The sequence below is a fragment of the Convolutriloba macropyga genome, chromosome 6 (assembly GCF_964194025.1).
Source record: "Convolutriloba macropyga chromosome 6, txConMacr16.3, whole genome shotgun sequence".
Taxonomy (NCBI): domain Eukaryota; kingdom Metazoa; phylum Xenacoelomorpha; order Acoela; family Convolutidae; genus Convolutriloba; species Convolutriloba macropyga.
The window spans coordinates 10,104,769-10,120,409 of NC_134473.1; the positions used below are offsets into that span (position 1 = coordinate 10,104,769).

At 36.3% G+C, this 15,641-nt stretch overlaps 2 protein-coding genes across 2 annotated transcripts in view; both read right to left on the reverse strand.

The window, feature by feature from the left end:
* LOC142341475 (uncharacterized) overlaps positions 1 to 2,617 on the reverse strand; it is a 243,615-nt gene extending 240,998 nt beyond the window's left edge. Inside the window, exon 1 of the mRNA XM_075392436.1 lies at positions 2,438 to 2,617. Coding sequence (XP_075248551.1) covers positions 2,438 to 2,453 — 16 coding nt within the window. The 5' untranslated portion in view covers positions 2,454 to 2,617. The remainder of the gene's footprint in view (positions 1 to 2,437) is intronic.
* A 962-nt stretch (positions 2,618 to 3,579) lies between these two features.
* Positions 3,580 to 15,641, reverse strand: part of LOC142341222 (uncharacterized) — a 297,980-nt gene continuing 285,918 nt past the window's right edge. The window contains exon 66 of the mRNA XM_075392141.1: positions 3,580 to 5,057. Coding sequence (XP_075248256.1) covers positions 4,754 to 5,057 — 304 coding nt within the window. The 3' untranslated portion in view covers positions 3,580 to 4,753. The remainder of the gene's footprint in view (positions 5,058 to 15,641) is intronic.

The following is a 15,641-nucleotide window of genomic DNA, read 5'->3' on the forward strand; positions in this document are numbered from 1 at the left end:
ATTTCTTCAAGAAAGAGGCGTCGAGGCCATTAAAACGATAATTTATATCTTTCAGGATTTTAATATGTTCAATTGTGCTTTAATTTGAATGCTAATAAGGTAACATGAGAACTGTCAATAATGTGATAATGTGACAAAATTAGAAAACGTGAAAAACTGGCAAATATCAATACAAAATCTAAAATCTTGTAGTATCAAAGCCAGAAAACAATAATTTTAGGCTTAAAACTGCAACCGAGAATAAATGTTAACTCAGTAGAAAGAAGAAGCGGTCTTTTTTTGCTGACACTAAGCTGGAAGTAGAACAAATTAAGAAAAAAATAGAGGAAAAGTTAATTAAGCCATTATTTATTGAAAAGTCAATTAATTTTAAAAAAGAAACGACCATAATTTTTCAATTAAAAAACTAAATGCATTAGCCTGGAGCTGTTTAGCAAGCGAATTGGTTGGACCTATCACTCCTGAGCTTTGATTTGATATGTTCTGTTCTTTATTATTAAAAAAAGTCTTTTTTTTAAAAAAAAAGACCGACTGATTACAACCCGTTTTTTTTGGATTGTAACAGTCCAAGAATGGCCCAAAACTACCCCTGTTAATACTTATTGTCCGTTAAGAACAATTGATTTTTCGAATGTTGTAGATATAGATAATTTCTGAGTTGAAACTCAAAAAAAAATTTTGCATTTTTGATAATCAACGAGTAAAGTTAGCAAAAAACGGCAAAGTTTTAACTACAAGGCACTCTCTGCGGACTCTGAAGTAGAAATAGCCCCCCTCTGAGTCTACAAAGATTGTATGAGTGTTGTTTGGGGGTGTACTGTAGGCAAATTTAATCAAAGTGGACTAAAGTAGCTTATTTCGTGCTGTTGTTGATGAAAAAGGCTAAATTTTGAAATGTTTATCCAGATTTTTTGACCAAAAAATTAAATCAAAACAATCGAAAATGCTTGTTCGTCTTCAAAAATAAAATCAACGACACTATTCTTAAAAGATATAACAAATTTTAGCAAAATTGACGAAAATTTAGGCAAAAATTCCGGAAAATGTGAATAAAAACAACGTGAATTCACTCTTCTTTTCTCAGAAGTTTAAGCCTTGATAACTCCCTGTAGAAAACAAAAATTAAAAAAATCTTTTTAATTCCATATTCTACGCTGGACGAGCTTTCTAATGATACCAGTCTCAACTCTCTACGATGAATATATCGAGCGGCGAAAATTCACGGAACAAAAAAAACCCAGTTGAGTATATAGTTCCTCCCCCCTCAAGAGGGTCGGAACAATAAACCCCCACGGAAATAAACCCCCCTTTGACTTTTACCGAGCTGCGCATTTATCGCCTTTTGCCATGCCCTAGCGGCCCGTGAGACTTGATATGAAACTATCACAACCGAACAAATTATCATGACCAAAATTAAAATGGGGTTTAAAATTTAAAACGGTTTTCGTCCGTGGGGGTTTATTTCCTAGACCCCAGCTTTTACTATTCGAATGAGCCAACCAAGGTAGAAAAGACCGTTTTTTTGCTTATAGGGGATGCAACACGGCAATCTAACCCAATCGAAACTAATAACAACGGGTATCGAAAAGCAATAGTATATTTTTCAAATATGTGTGACTTAATTTCTGATTTCAGTCAGTTTTGATCAGTTGAGTTACTGGAGGAAATTACCTGACAATATTGTTCACCGTTAATTGGGGACATCAAACGCATGCAAAAAATGCACGTTCATATTCAGGAAAGTCCTGAATGAACGAGGCCACTTATTTTGCCAATAGTCAATTTTAACGAAAAACGCTTAAAATTAAATCATACTTAACAGCTTATTTTCAAATTTAAATCAATTTAACTCGTTCCTGGAGCACGTTACATGAAATTTACTTCTAATGACTTACGCTATCGCTGCTTCCGAATCCAGTCACGCCAACCTGAGCGGAAATCTTGCCCAAATGTGTTACAGTAGCCTTATAACATACATGCATTAGCAATTCGAAAAATTTAAATTCCATTTATGACTAATTATCTTAGAGTGAGTTATTCTTAGAAAAAACTAACCTGCGTGATTAAAGTCCTGTATGAACGAAGTCAATCATTTTGTTAGAATTCAATTTTTCCAGCAAAAACTCTAGTAGGGAAATATTTCTGTATCAAAATAATAGCTGAAGTTTGCATGAGGGCAATTAATTAATCTTTAAATGCTTAGCTTTCATTTGAAATCAAATTTGGCACGGTTCTGGAGCGTTTACGCCCAGTAAATTAAGCTACATTTTCTTCCAGCCACGCCAAAATAGAGCTCAAGTTGCGCCCAAATGTGTTACAGCCGGCCTAGCACATCCCTAATCAATTCGAGAGAACGAAAGGTGTTTTTAGATTCCATTTCTGCAATTTATTATTACTTTAATTAACCTGAGAAAAACCGATGTTGAACGTGACTTACCGTAAACAAACGCCATGTTTTGTCTATTCACGCCTCTCTAGTCCAATAAATTAAGTCAATTTATTCAGCTTTTTAGGTGGAAGGAAAATCAATATGCAAAATATAATGCCATTGGCAAACAATGCTTTCTCCAACTGATCAAATATTTCCCAAAGAAAAAGTGAAACACGTGAAGACCAATTATTTATTCACAGGTGTGCCATACAAATTTTTGTGATCCAATAGAGAGGTCTCTTCTTCAACAAACACCTGTTTTGGTACCAATAGAAACTTGTACAAAATTGAGCAGTTTTGCATGGAAGTTCATAACATCTGTTATAAATTATTTAGCTCAAACTTCTACAAATCAATAGACCATGCAGAAATATCTAACAGCTACAGCATTTTTACCGCTGAAAACGCAATGAGACTAAATATGACGGTCATTGTGTTCTCAACTTTGCAATTAATTAATATCCTGAAGATTTTTAGTACGTTTGCTCATTTGCTCTCACTGATATCAAAGTATTCAGTATTGGGGTCAGTTTCAATCACCTTTTTAGGTAAGGCGTGGGCACAGAAAACTCACCTGCTGATTGTTATGTCGAATTTGGACTATTTCTTGATAAATGGGAATAACCGATTTACTCGTTGACCCTTAAGACATTGGAGCCAATTAGGTTTTCAGAAGAATAGCTCTGAAATGCGATATAGAACCACATCGCCTCTCATTTTCTCTGATGCATTTCAGTATCATTTTTAAATATTCCTTTTTTCGGATCACATTCTTGATGAAAACTTAGTCAGTTGTCCGAGCTTTCACTTTAACTTCTCAATAAGTGAGGCTCACATTGCATATCATCGTCCAACTTCCATCATCACATTTGATACAAGACAATCAACAATGGTATATCTTGATCATGTTGATTTTAAAGCTTCAATTTTAAAGATTTCATACAGAATAGACCGGTAGATACTCATACTGCCCGTGTTTCAATCTAACTCACCTGTACTCATCTCGATTATTTTCACTTGAACTTTTAGGGCAACCAATTCGAAAGACGAAATTTGAATGAAAAATTCGATGTTGCTACTGTAAAGACAGCAACGTGTTACCTGAAAATCAGCTGATGGTACGATAAAATTACCATTAAAAAAGTCAGTACTTCGAAGGAAGTTAATTTTTACTCACACGCACATAATCACTATCATAAGAATAGTTTCACACAATTTTCACTCAAATAATTCACAAAGGTAAATTTTATTTCCCTATTAATTTTATTTACATCTTTACATTATTTACAATTATTCTAACTTGCTAATTTTTACACACCAAGTTGCTTGGTTGCCTGGATGACTGCATCACACATTTTTTTGGATTTTTTGCACACAAGAAAGACAAGGCTGCACTTGAAAAAAATTCTCAGAAAAGTCAGCCAGCATCATTTTTGGAAAGATAAGTTTCTATATAGATAACATTTTTTGTTAAAGCCAATAATTAAAAATTCTTTATTTTTGAATAACTCTGCGATAGGGTCTAGGGACAACACTAACAATCGGATGGAGGTTCTACGATCAGTCTACCATCGAATTACATACGATCTGACACCAGAGATTTTACCTCATCAATATGACACCAGCCAAATAGGTTGAATCCTGCAAAGATCAGAAAATTAGCAACAGCAAAGGGGTAAAAAGAATGAGTAGTAATATACTTTATAGTGGAAGTTTATTCTCCGCATCAGAGTGGCTGCCGAAGAAGTTTAATTCATATACAACTCTTTCTTTAATATTTTTCTTATTCTTCTTAATTTTAATGATAAAATTGAAAAACACAAAATGCACAAATTGGACGTAGAGCTATTCGCAGGGTAGGGGTTTTTAATTTGCCGGTAGAAATAACAAGAAAATTTTTTTGCAGGTAAAATTCTAGGAGGGTAACACTGCAATTTCTACGTACATTGCAGGCAAATTTTTGCAGGTAATTTAGATTGCTTGCAGGTAGTTTCTACGTGAGTTGCATTAAAGAACAATTTAATTGCAAAACCTAGGAAAATTACCTGTATTATCAATTTTCCTGGAATTTTTTTAGAGTGTAAGTCACGTTCAAATTATTATAAAGAATTTCAGGACAGTTCTGCTATCTCAAATATTTTCACAACAATTAAATGGATCATTGAGGTCATTTAAGTCAGTGTTATGTCTAAAAAAGAGCAACTTCAGGATCTCTAGCAGGTGAAATGTTGTAATCTCTCTCCTGGTTTCAATTGTAAATCTCGCTCCAGATGCTGGAATCCATTGCCTGCTCTTCTGTTCACATTGATTTCGCCTCTTTGTTCAATACCTCTTAGACGACACGTTGCGTGACTTTTGCACGGGAATGAGAGTGTTGAAGTCAGAAGTCATGTTCTCGTAGAACTCATCATCAGAGCTGCTCTCTTCGCTCTCATTGACTGCCTCACCAGGGAACACTCGCGATTCGGCTAAAGTGGATTCGTCATCATGCCGATACGCTGCAGAAGCAGAGCTCTTGGAGCTATGTTTTAGATATCGCGGTGCTTTCTTCCTCAGCTTTTCCAGCAGACGAATATCTTTGTAGTCGTTCACATTAATGTGGAATCTTTCTTGTCCGTCAAAATACCTGAAAAGCAATTACAAAATAAATCAAACAATTTGCAAATTAACAGGGATGTCACTGAAATTCAAAAGTTGTGCTCCCATTTATTCAGTCAAGTTCGTAAGATGCATAAGTCTATCCGAGCATTTAAATATAATTAATCAGTATATGAAACTAAAACAATGCACATATCCCAATGACATCGGGCACAGAAGAGGGGCGAGTGTTCGGGGTTACTGCAGTAATGAGGTGGAGTGGGGTTTAAATTGGGAGGGGTCAAACTCAAAGAATCGCTCCCACTCTTCATAAAAATTTATATCTCAAACTATTTCGTTAAATCGCATACTTAGAGATTAGTGGGCCGTAGGGTTTTAAGAGAACTTAAAAGTCCTCCGGGATTTACGTGCTTATCCTATTTTTGAGGACCAAAAGTCGGTCGAGAGAAATCAAATAAAAAACATTGCAGGACCAGTCTTGACCCACAATTCAAAGGATTTTCATTGACGAAACAAAAAGCTAGAACTAGATTGTGAAATGAATGGACTGTTAAAACCATTTAGATAATCCGAGCAAAATATGAACCCAAAAATGTAGCTTGATTTACCCAAAAATGTACGCAAATGGTTATATTATCTGAATTTTTCTGAATTATTCAATTTCTAATCAACGACGAAACACCCAAATCTGTCAAATTTCATACGATCTGTGCCAGAAGTTTGTGATCTGGGAACTTTTTCTCTAGTTGCATGTTTGCGACCTGACAAAATGCTGCTTCAATTTCTGCCAATTATTGGGCAATTAATTGTGTCGTTCCAATCAATTATTGCAATTAAAATGGAGTAACCAATCAATTATTGCAATCAATTAATTGCCAATTATTGCAATTACAATTAATTTTTCCAAATCCCCGAGAAGAACTTCACTGCTAACTGACTCTATCAGAGCTTATCAGTAAATTAATTAGCATTATTTTGGCGCAAATTCAGTTTCTTTTGCACTATATCTTTTGCTTGGTGGTCATGATGATTATTAATGATAAGTCGGATCTTTTCCGTTTGAGCCCCCAGATTCGTGGGTGCATATTATTCCTACCCAGATGCATGTGCCATATTTTTACAATAATTTGCTGTAATAGCACGTGCTTTATAAATTAGGGGGTTCAAAACCTACTGGGGGCTGCATTGCATACATTGAGTTGGCGGAGGGGGAGGGTGAAACAAACGAAAAAGAAGATCTGATTTGTCAATTAAATATAAATTTAATCCGATTAATTAAGAAAGCTGCTAAAAGATATGATATATTTCCACGTTTGTTCAAATATGGCTAAAATTGTACCTGTGTTAAACACAAAATAGAGGAAAAGATAAGAAATTGTGATCTTGTGACAACTTTAAAGTTCATCAATTTTACATTGGGATTTCTGGTAAAATGAAAATTGCGTTATATCTAAATTTCATAGGTAGGCGAGAGGATTAGTGTAGGGTATTAATGGTGTAAAATTGTTTTCAAAATGTGCTTTAAAATTGGAGCAACACTGCCTCAAAAATTGAATTTTCACTTTGCAAAAATACACTCGTTGACAAAAGTAAATGCACAACAGGCAAAATTACATGGTCAACGGCCTGTTTTTGAAGCTAATTTTAGTCAGCATAATATAAGTGCTCTCTTTTGATTTCTACAACAATCGACGAAAATCATCTGAAGTTTAGTACCAATTCAGAAAAACTGACCGGCCTACAAAAAGAGGAAATTCAGATAGAAGTTGCACAGTTTTCTTTAATCAGCAGTGAGTTGAATTCAAGTTGAAATCTGTTCAAGGTGATAATTAAGTTGGCGATTTAAATATTCAAATTTCTATGTATTTAGCATGATGACGTAGAACAGATTTCATGTGCAACTCAAAACTGGACATCTGTTATACGTATTTCCTCTGTTTGTGGGCCTGTCAGATTTTCTGAATTAGTATCCACTAAACTTCAGATGAATTTTGGTCGATTGGTATAGAAGTCGAAAGAAAACACTAATAAAGATGACGAGCAGATAGTATCTCTTGACGTAAAAAGTTTGTACACCAACGTTCCAGTTGGAGAGGCTATAGAAATTGCTCTAAGAGATCTCTATTCAAGCAACCTAGCTCCAGATATCCCAAGGTCCGCCATGAAAAGTTTGCTAAAGCTTGCGGTGACGAATGTTCATTTCAAATGTAATGGGATCTGGTATGTACAATCAGAGGGACTGGCTATGGGTGCATCACTGGCTGTAATACTAGCAAATGTGTGGATGAAATCGTTTGAGGCATCACTTCAAAAACCAGAGCTCAGTAAAAACTTTTCCAGATGCGACCAAAACGGGAATTGCAAAGACTGTAACCGGAGAGTGACCTACCGAGGAAAAGGAGTGGAATGTGAGTCATGCAAAAACTGGTTTCATGCAAGATGCCAAAAAATATCGAATGAGGAATACGCCAACATGCAGGATGTGGTTTGGATTTGTACTTATTGCAGCAACCAACAGACAGTGGGACACGATAAGGAGATGAAATTGTTTAAAAGGTATGTGGATAATATTATCTGCACGGTTCGTGGTGACCCGGATGAGTATTTAAAATTTGCAAATTCATTACACAACAACCTGCAATTTACCTTAGAAAAAGTGAACATGGATGGGGGTTTGGCTTTTCTTGACATTAACGTAAATGTGAGCAGCAAAAATAATATCACCTGTCATTGGTATCAAAAACCAACTGACACTGGAATTATACTGAATTTTCGCAGCTGTGCACCGCTTCAACATAAGAAAAATGTGATTCAAGGGACGGTTCACAGGGTTTTTAATGCAACCTCTAATTGGTTGGCCTTCGATCAGGCTCTTGAAAAGAACAAATCTTGCTGGACCAAAAATCAATATCCAGAGGAATGGTCTTCAAAAATTGTGAATCAGACTCTAGAAAAAATAATAAGTGGCGGTAAAGACCAATTAAGAACAACACCAAAAGAGCATCAAAAAAGCAAGACTAAATCTAATGATAAGCCAACTATTTTTCTACAATACAGAGGCAACCTCACTCAAAACTTCGCAAGCAAATTGAAGAAACTATGCGAATTGCAAGTAGTTTTTACAACGCGAAAATTAAGATCGTGCCTCCCCACCCTGAAATCATCCTTTGATAGAGATCTGAAATCCCACGTGGTATATGAAATTAAATGTAATGGATGCGGATCCATCTATGTTGGCAAACAAGCCGGCATGTTACCACAAGGATAACAGAACATCAAAAGAAGGATTCACAGGTGGGTCAACATCTAGTTGAATGTCGTGGCGCCACGAATGACATTGAATGGAGAATTCTGGACGCCTGTCGGTCAGTAGAAAAACTAATGATCATCGAAGCTATATATATCAGCAAGCTGAAGCCGGCACTAAACACACGCGACGAATATAGGGGGAGGGAACTCACGCTAAAATATTAGTTCAAATCATAATTTTGACTAAATGAGAATGCATAGGGCAAAAACATTTTGTGCATGACAAAACGAAATTTGCAAAACCTCCACAAGAGGGATACTTATGGTTAGGGCAAATTCGGAATAACCCTAAAAATTCAAGAACATGGACAAAATCGAAAAATCCGGAATAGGAATGTTTTTAAGTAAATTGATAACAGATGTAAATATGTGTTGTAAATAGGCTAAATATTGTATATAAGGAAAAATTTTCGATTGAAATTTTTTAGAATGTTTCCTAGAATTGTTTTAATTGTCATCTCAGACAAATGTAAATACATATTCATTTTATCTTTTAACAATTTGTAAAACAGTTTTAACCTGACGATGAACGTAAAGTTCGAAAACGTTTGTTTTAAGTATTGGAAGTAATTTTAATTTGACAAATTGGTTTCTTTTACACTAATATTGTGTGGACTAAAAATAGTTTAAAAAAGGCCTTTCCTTATAAATTTGCTTTTTGCGCATTTTTTCTTAAACAAGTGTATTTTTTCTATATAAAATAACAAATTTTGTATAACATTTGTTCCACCATTGATTCCCTACAATAGGCTTGTCACCTACCTACAAAATTCAGTCAAAACAACATTCATTTAACGAAATCCTGAAGCGAATTTGATGGACATCGTCCAAGTTTCACGGTAAAAATAAGTCACAAGATATGATTTTTTCTTCATGTTTGTTCAGCTATGGCTCAGTTTGTTGTTGTTGTGACTTTTCGGCAACAAACCGAGGGGATTGCTCCCATAGAAGTTTTGGTCTTGATTCCCCTATTTTCTGTAATCGGAGCAATCACAGAAAATGGTCCATGTACACACTACTCATTCGTTGAAGTTCAACATCAGACGATCCCACATGGATGACAGAATGCGTCATTTGAGTCCCAAAGGCTGGGAAAAGTCTATCTCTTCAGGCAGATTGTTGGCAACTTTGGCAGTTCGAAAGTAAAAGCTCTCTCCGAATTTCTCGGTTCTCAGTTTTGGAATTTTGAATAATCTGCTTTTAACTCTACCATTTTGGTGTTTCTATCAATGGAAGTGCGTTTTCTTTATCATGGTACAGTTTAGACAAAAGAAGTAAATCATTGAGTTGCAAAAACATAGGAAGCGGAAGTAATCTTAGGGATACTATGTTCTCAAAGTACAACGCATTCCTATAGCCGGTTATCCTCTTCAACGCACGTTTTTGAAAGCATTCCATTAGTCTCATACTTCCACGCGATTAGTAGTAAGTGTTTGAAGCAAAAGTAATCAAGGGTAGAAATAGGAATTTTTAAGCACAATGTTTCACTCTCGTTTCCATATTCTTCGATAAATTTCTCTTCAGAAAACCAAAAGTTCGATGGACTGACCCTTAAATGTTAAATAACAACATTTTTCAACAGCAAGTGACATTCTGTTCCTGGATACCCAAAGTGAAATTCTGTCAAAAATTTTTTGAGTTTCTTGGTTAGATTTGTCAATAAACAAGAACATTGCGTCATCCGCATACAGATATGGGGTGCTGGATATCAAGGAAGTTGGCAAATCATTTATGAAAATGCAGAAGAGTAAGCGGCCCAACATGGACCCCTGCAGAACACCACTTGATAATTTTAGAAGGACCTGACACCATCACATCTTACGAACTTTTACGGTTACATAAATAGTCCTTGAGAAGACTAAGTAAACACCCGCCCACTCCATTTCTCCTTACTTTGATCAACAATTCAAAATGCGGGACCTTATCAAATGCTTTTGAGAAGTCGGTTTATAAAGAATACACCGAATTTGGGTTTCCTTCCAACGCAACTTGAACGTCGTTCAAGAAACAGAGCATGTTCGACACAACGGATCGTTTTTTCACAAATCAATGTTGACTGGTTGTTAAATGTTCCGAGAACTGCTTTTCGATCGGATCATACATACATCGCTCAAGTACTTTCGAAACTATAGACAGCAGTGCTACTGGTCTGTAATTTTTGACACTTGCTCTGCATTCCTTTTATGGATGGGCGACACAGCACCGATTTTCCAACAGTTCGGGATTTTTTCTAATCTTTTGAAGGTCCTAAAGACTGCGCTCAAGAATAGACTGAGCTGTTCAGCCAGTTGTTTCAAGAAACAGGCGGGAATGTTATCTGGACCTCTAGTTTTTGAGACATCAAGGTTTGTTAAGATTGCTCTTATTCTTTTTTAGCTGACATCAAAATTCATTAGGGTTGGGTCCGGAAGGTCATCGGCTACCGTGTCTTTGGTCTTCTCAGAAAATACAGACTGAAAATATCTATTTAGCAGGTCTACTTTCTGTTGAGAGGAATCGGCAGTCTCTTCTTCTAGAATAGTATTTTGGGTAGAGTTACTGTTTGCAGTTGAGCTACATATCGGAAGGGAAAGATGTAAACAACTTGTAAACTTTCGTTTCAGTGTGAAACTTGGATGGAGTCATCAACTTGAGATTAGGGTATCTGACTAGTTACGATTGCGATGGGAGTACCTTAGATGGTAGTACAAAACTTTATAGAAAAAAAATGTACGACAGAATTAAGTGATTCGGATGATCACTTTATTGTTGGCCCAGCAAAAACAAGAACAACCATAAATCCAACAAAAAACTCAATAATCAAAGAGTCTTCTCTATGCCCAGCCACAATATAATAAAAATGAAAACCGTCACAGGAATGCAAAAGTGTCCAAAATGCAAAATTAAGATTCGTCAGAATGATTGCTAATTCAAAATGACGGCGGATTTTGCCCTCTAATTGTTTGAAACGCTTCACGTAGAGTTTTGCCCAAATGAGCGTGCTCATTACCCATTAGCGCACATAACACGTATTTCGGAAAATACAAGTTGGTTGCGGAATTTTCAAGGGTGTAGAAAGAGCAGCTTATCTGTCTAGAAAGCTGCAGTCACTATCTTCACCAAAAACTGATGTTTTATTTGTACTAGACTTTACAAATATTTTCATTTTCTGTAATAGTGAAACCCTGCTTAAACAAGTACGCAATGACGGCCTGAATGTTATACATGCGCCACCAATTACCAACCCAGTTTCCTGTATTTTGAAGATTTTAATTTACCGCAGGAGAGAAAGACTCAACAGGGAGGCCCACAAACTTCCACTGTTCGCCAAAACATTACACGTGTTCGTTGATCAAATTGAGTCAAAACTCAAAATGTTGTAATTGCATGATGGCAATCTGGCTGTTGACTATAAAATTGTAATCAGAGATTCAAAACAAATTTTAAGTTCAGAGGTAGAATTCGGCTTGAAGTTTGCACTTGCCAGTATGTGAGTTATGTTGCATGAGAGAGCGGACTCAGGCTCAGACCAGTATAATTTACAGCAAAAGAGGATCTTGTAATCGTCGGATCCCCAATCAAGATGATCATGGGGCGTGCTAGCTCTTGAAAAAAGACCTGAAAAATGCCAGAATTTTTCGATAAACTAGATGTGCACTATGGTTTTATCTTTCCCAAAATTGCTTCAGTATTGCTCTATTTGCTTCTAAAATGCCCTGTTTTGGACAAACATCTGTTGGAGGAATACGATGCATTTCTGAAATCAGGATGGAATAGGGTGACAAAATTAAATCTTGGTTGAAATGCTTTTCTCAAAGCAGTCTTATTCAACCCGATGGGCTCACTTGATGTCACAAACAAGCCAATAGTTGCTTTCGCCGCTTTCTTAGCTTCGCAGAGTTTTGGCTATTTTCTCTACGCCATTGCTTGCGGGATTTTGTTGGCTTCTTTCGTTCTCAAGATTTTTTTGTCTCATCTGGGTATTTCCAGGACGAAAACAAGACTATTGTTTTTCTTACAAACCAAGTCAGCTAATTCAAGTTGCAAAAGTGTTCAACATGTTCTCCGGATAGCGACAAGATGTAGAAATGCCCCGCCTCCCCGTTCCGCGTCTGGACGTCCGCCAAAAAGAAGAACTTCGTCAGCGCTGACTTAATTTCATGGAAACGCGATCTCCTCACAAAATGACATAAAAAAGACACCAAAATCCTCTCAATGAAGGCCCTCCAAAAAAGGATTTGAATCAATACAGAAATGATATTTTTGAGTAAGTTTATCAAATAATTGGGCTAAGACCAAACATAGAGTTACCCGTCAATGGGTTCAGAAGAACATTATGAAGAAGTGCAAAAAACAAGTATCTCAACGACTATTGTAGAAGAAAAAACATGAAAACCTTAGATAGGTGTACAATATTTCATAGAATTAGGTAAGAAAGTACGACAAAATTAAATGATTCAGAAGAACACTTTAACGCTGGCCCAACAAATACAAGAACAACCAGAAACCCAACAAAGAACTCAACAATCAAGGAGTCTTCATTATGGCCAGCGACATGACATTTAAAAAAGGAACCGCACAGGAATGCAAAAGTGTCCAAAAAGCAAAAAAAAGCTTGTCAGACAGTTCGAACACTTAGATATAGCAAGCTTTGGTTAATATCTCAAAGCACTTTTTCTCAAGCACGCTTCTAAAGACAAACGTGTTTAACTGGCAAATTGTCTCAGAGACAGAATTGACACGATTGTAGATGAAATTGAATTTGAATTAAGGATTGATTATGTTAACAATCATACATCTTGATGAAAGTGCGTTTCTCCAAACAGTCCTGCCAGTACTCCAAACAGTCAGCGCTGACTTAATGTCATGGAAACGCGATCTCCTCACAAAATGATATAAAAAAGGCACCAAAATCCTCCCAATGGTGGCCCTCCCCAAAAGGTTTTGAATAACTACAGTAATGATATTTTTGAGTAAGTTTATTAAATAATTGGGCTACGACCAAACATAGAGCTACTCATCAATGGGTTCAGAAGCACATTATAAAGAAGTGGAAAAAAGTATCTCCACAACTATTGTAAAAGAAAAAAAACATGAAAACCTCAGATAGGTGTAAAATTGTTCATAGAATTAAGTAAGAAAGTACGACAAAATTAAATGATCCAGAAGAACACTTTAACACTGGCCCAACAAATACAAAAACAACCAGAAACCAAACAAAAAACTCAACAATCATGGAGTCTTCCTTATGCTCAGGGACAAGACATTAAAAATAAGAACCACCACAGGAATGCAAAAGTGTCCAAAAAACAAAATTTAGGCTTGTCAGACAGTCCAAACATTCAGATATCGCGAGCTTTGGTTAATCTCTGACAGTGCTTTTTCTTAAGCACGTTTCTGAAGACAAACGTGTTTAACTGGCAAATTGTTTCAGATACAGCGTGGACAAGATTTTAGATGAAATTGAATTTGAATTTGAATTAAGAATTGATTATGGTAACAATCATACATCTTGATGAAAGTGCGTTTCTACAAACAGTCCTGCCGTCTTCAAGGGCTTGACAGGACGACACAAGTGCGCAAATACTTGCTCTTTACGCTTTTAATGCTCAGCAGCGTGCGCACACAGTCCTCCAGCTTACTTGATGAAGATGTTGTTGACTCAACCTTCAAACATAGCATAGAGAGCTGATATGAGAATACGCAGTCGGAAGAGGTGCCTCGCACTGAAAATCAAACAATTTGGTTGAAGCGAGTTGGCAAAAAACTCACTCGTGACCTCTTTTTGAACCTTAGTTCTTCTGGAGGCCAAAGTTTTTAATTATCATTTCAATTACCCTCACTGGTCGAAACAAATTATATCTACAGAACAGACAACAAGAGATCCACTGGACTCAAAATTATACCATGGAAGACAAGTAAGCAGCTTTTGTTGGTTGTTGCAGTAGCAAGAACCGTTTGCCCCTGCTCAACTTCAGAGCGGATCGCAAACCCAAGCACAGCGAATGCAGAAGTCAAAAAACACTCAAAACACAAATACAGAGAAATTACCGAGAAAAGCTATTTTTCCCGCCTAAAGCTTTTGAGGTGCACGGAGCAGCGGGTCAGATACCTTTGCAAAATAATCAACGATGTAAACAACGAATCCAGTGCCACCCATTTTTTTAAAACGAAGAATATTTTTAGCGATCCAGGTTGCAAACGTCACGTCTGTGTTGGAAAATGTGAATGACAAAACAACTTTTGACGAGATATTCTTTTTGTGGCTTTATAGATGTCTGTATTGAGCTGACCATTGCAGCTGTATGGTTAGTAGACCAGGTTTCCTTATGTTGGCTAGATTTTTGCTTTTTAAACCACAACTTTGAAGCCAAGAGGCCACTTTTTGAAGTCTTAACTGAGCCAATTTTTAGCTAAAACAGGCCTTTTTTTTATAAATTTGCTTTTTGCGCATTTGTTCTTAAACATGTGTAATTTTTCTAAATAAAATAACAAATATTGTAGAACGTTTGTTCCACCATTGATTTCCTACAATAGGCTTGTCATCTACCTATAAAATTCAGTCAAAACAACGTTCATTTACCGAAATCCTGAAGCAAATTTTATGGACATCGTCCAAGTTTCACGGTAAAAATAAGTCACAAGATATAATTTTTTCTCCATGTTTTATTCAGCTATGGCTAAGTTTGCAGTTGAGCTACATATCGGAAGGGAAAGATGTAAACAACGTGTAAACTTTCGTTTCAGTGTGAAACTTGGACGGAGTCATCAACTTCAGATTGGGGTATCTGGCTAGTTACGATTGCGATGGGAGTACCTTAGATGGTCGTACAAAACTTTATAGAAATAAAAAAGAAATGTACGACAGAATTAAGTTATTCGGAAGAATCTGGCCCATCAAAAACAAGAACAACCATAAACCCAACAAAAAACTCAACAATCAAGGAGTCTTCTCTATGCCCAGTCACAAAATAAAAAAAGAAAACCTTCACAGGAATGCAAAAGTTTCCAAAATGCAACAATAAATTCGTCAGAATGATTGCTAATTCAAAATGACGGCGGACTTTGCCCTCTAACTGTTTGAAACGCTTCACGTAGAGTTTTGCCCAAATGAGCGGGCTCATTACCCATTAGCGCACATAACACGTATTTCGGAAAATACAAGTTGGTTGCGGATATTTCAAGGGTGTAGAAAGAGCAGCTTATCTGTCTAGAAAGCTGCTGTCAATATCTTCACCAAAAACTAATGTTTTAGTTGAGCTAGATTTTACAAATAATTTCATCTCCTGTAATAGTGAAACCCTGCTTAAACATGCACGCAATG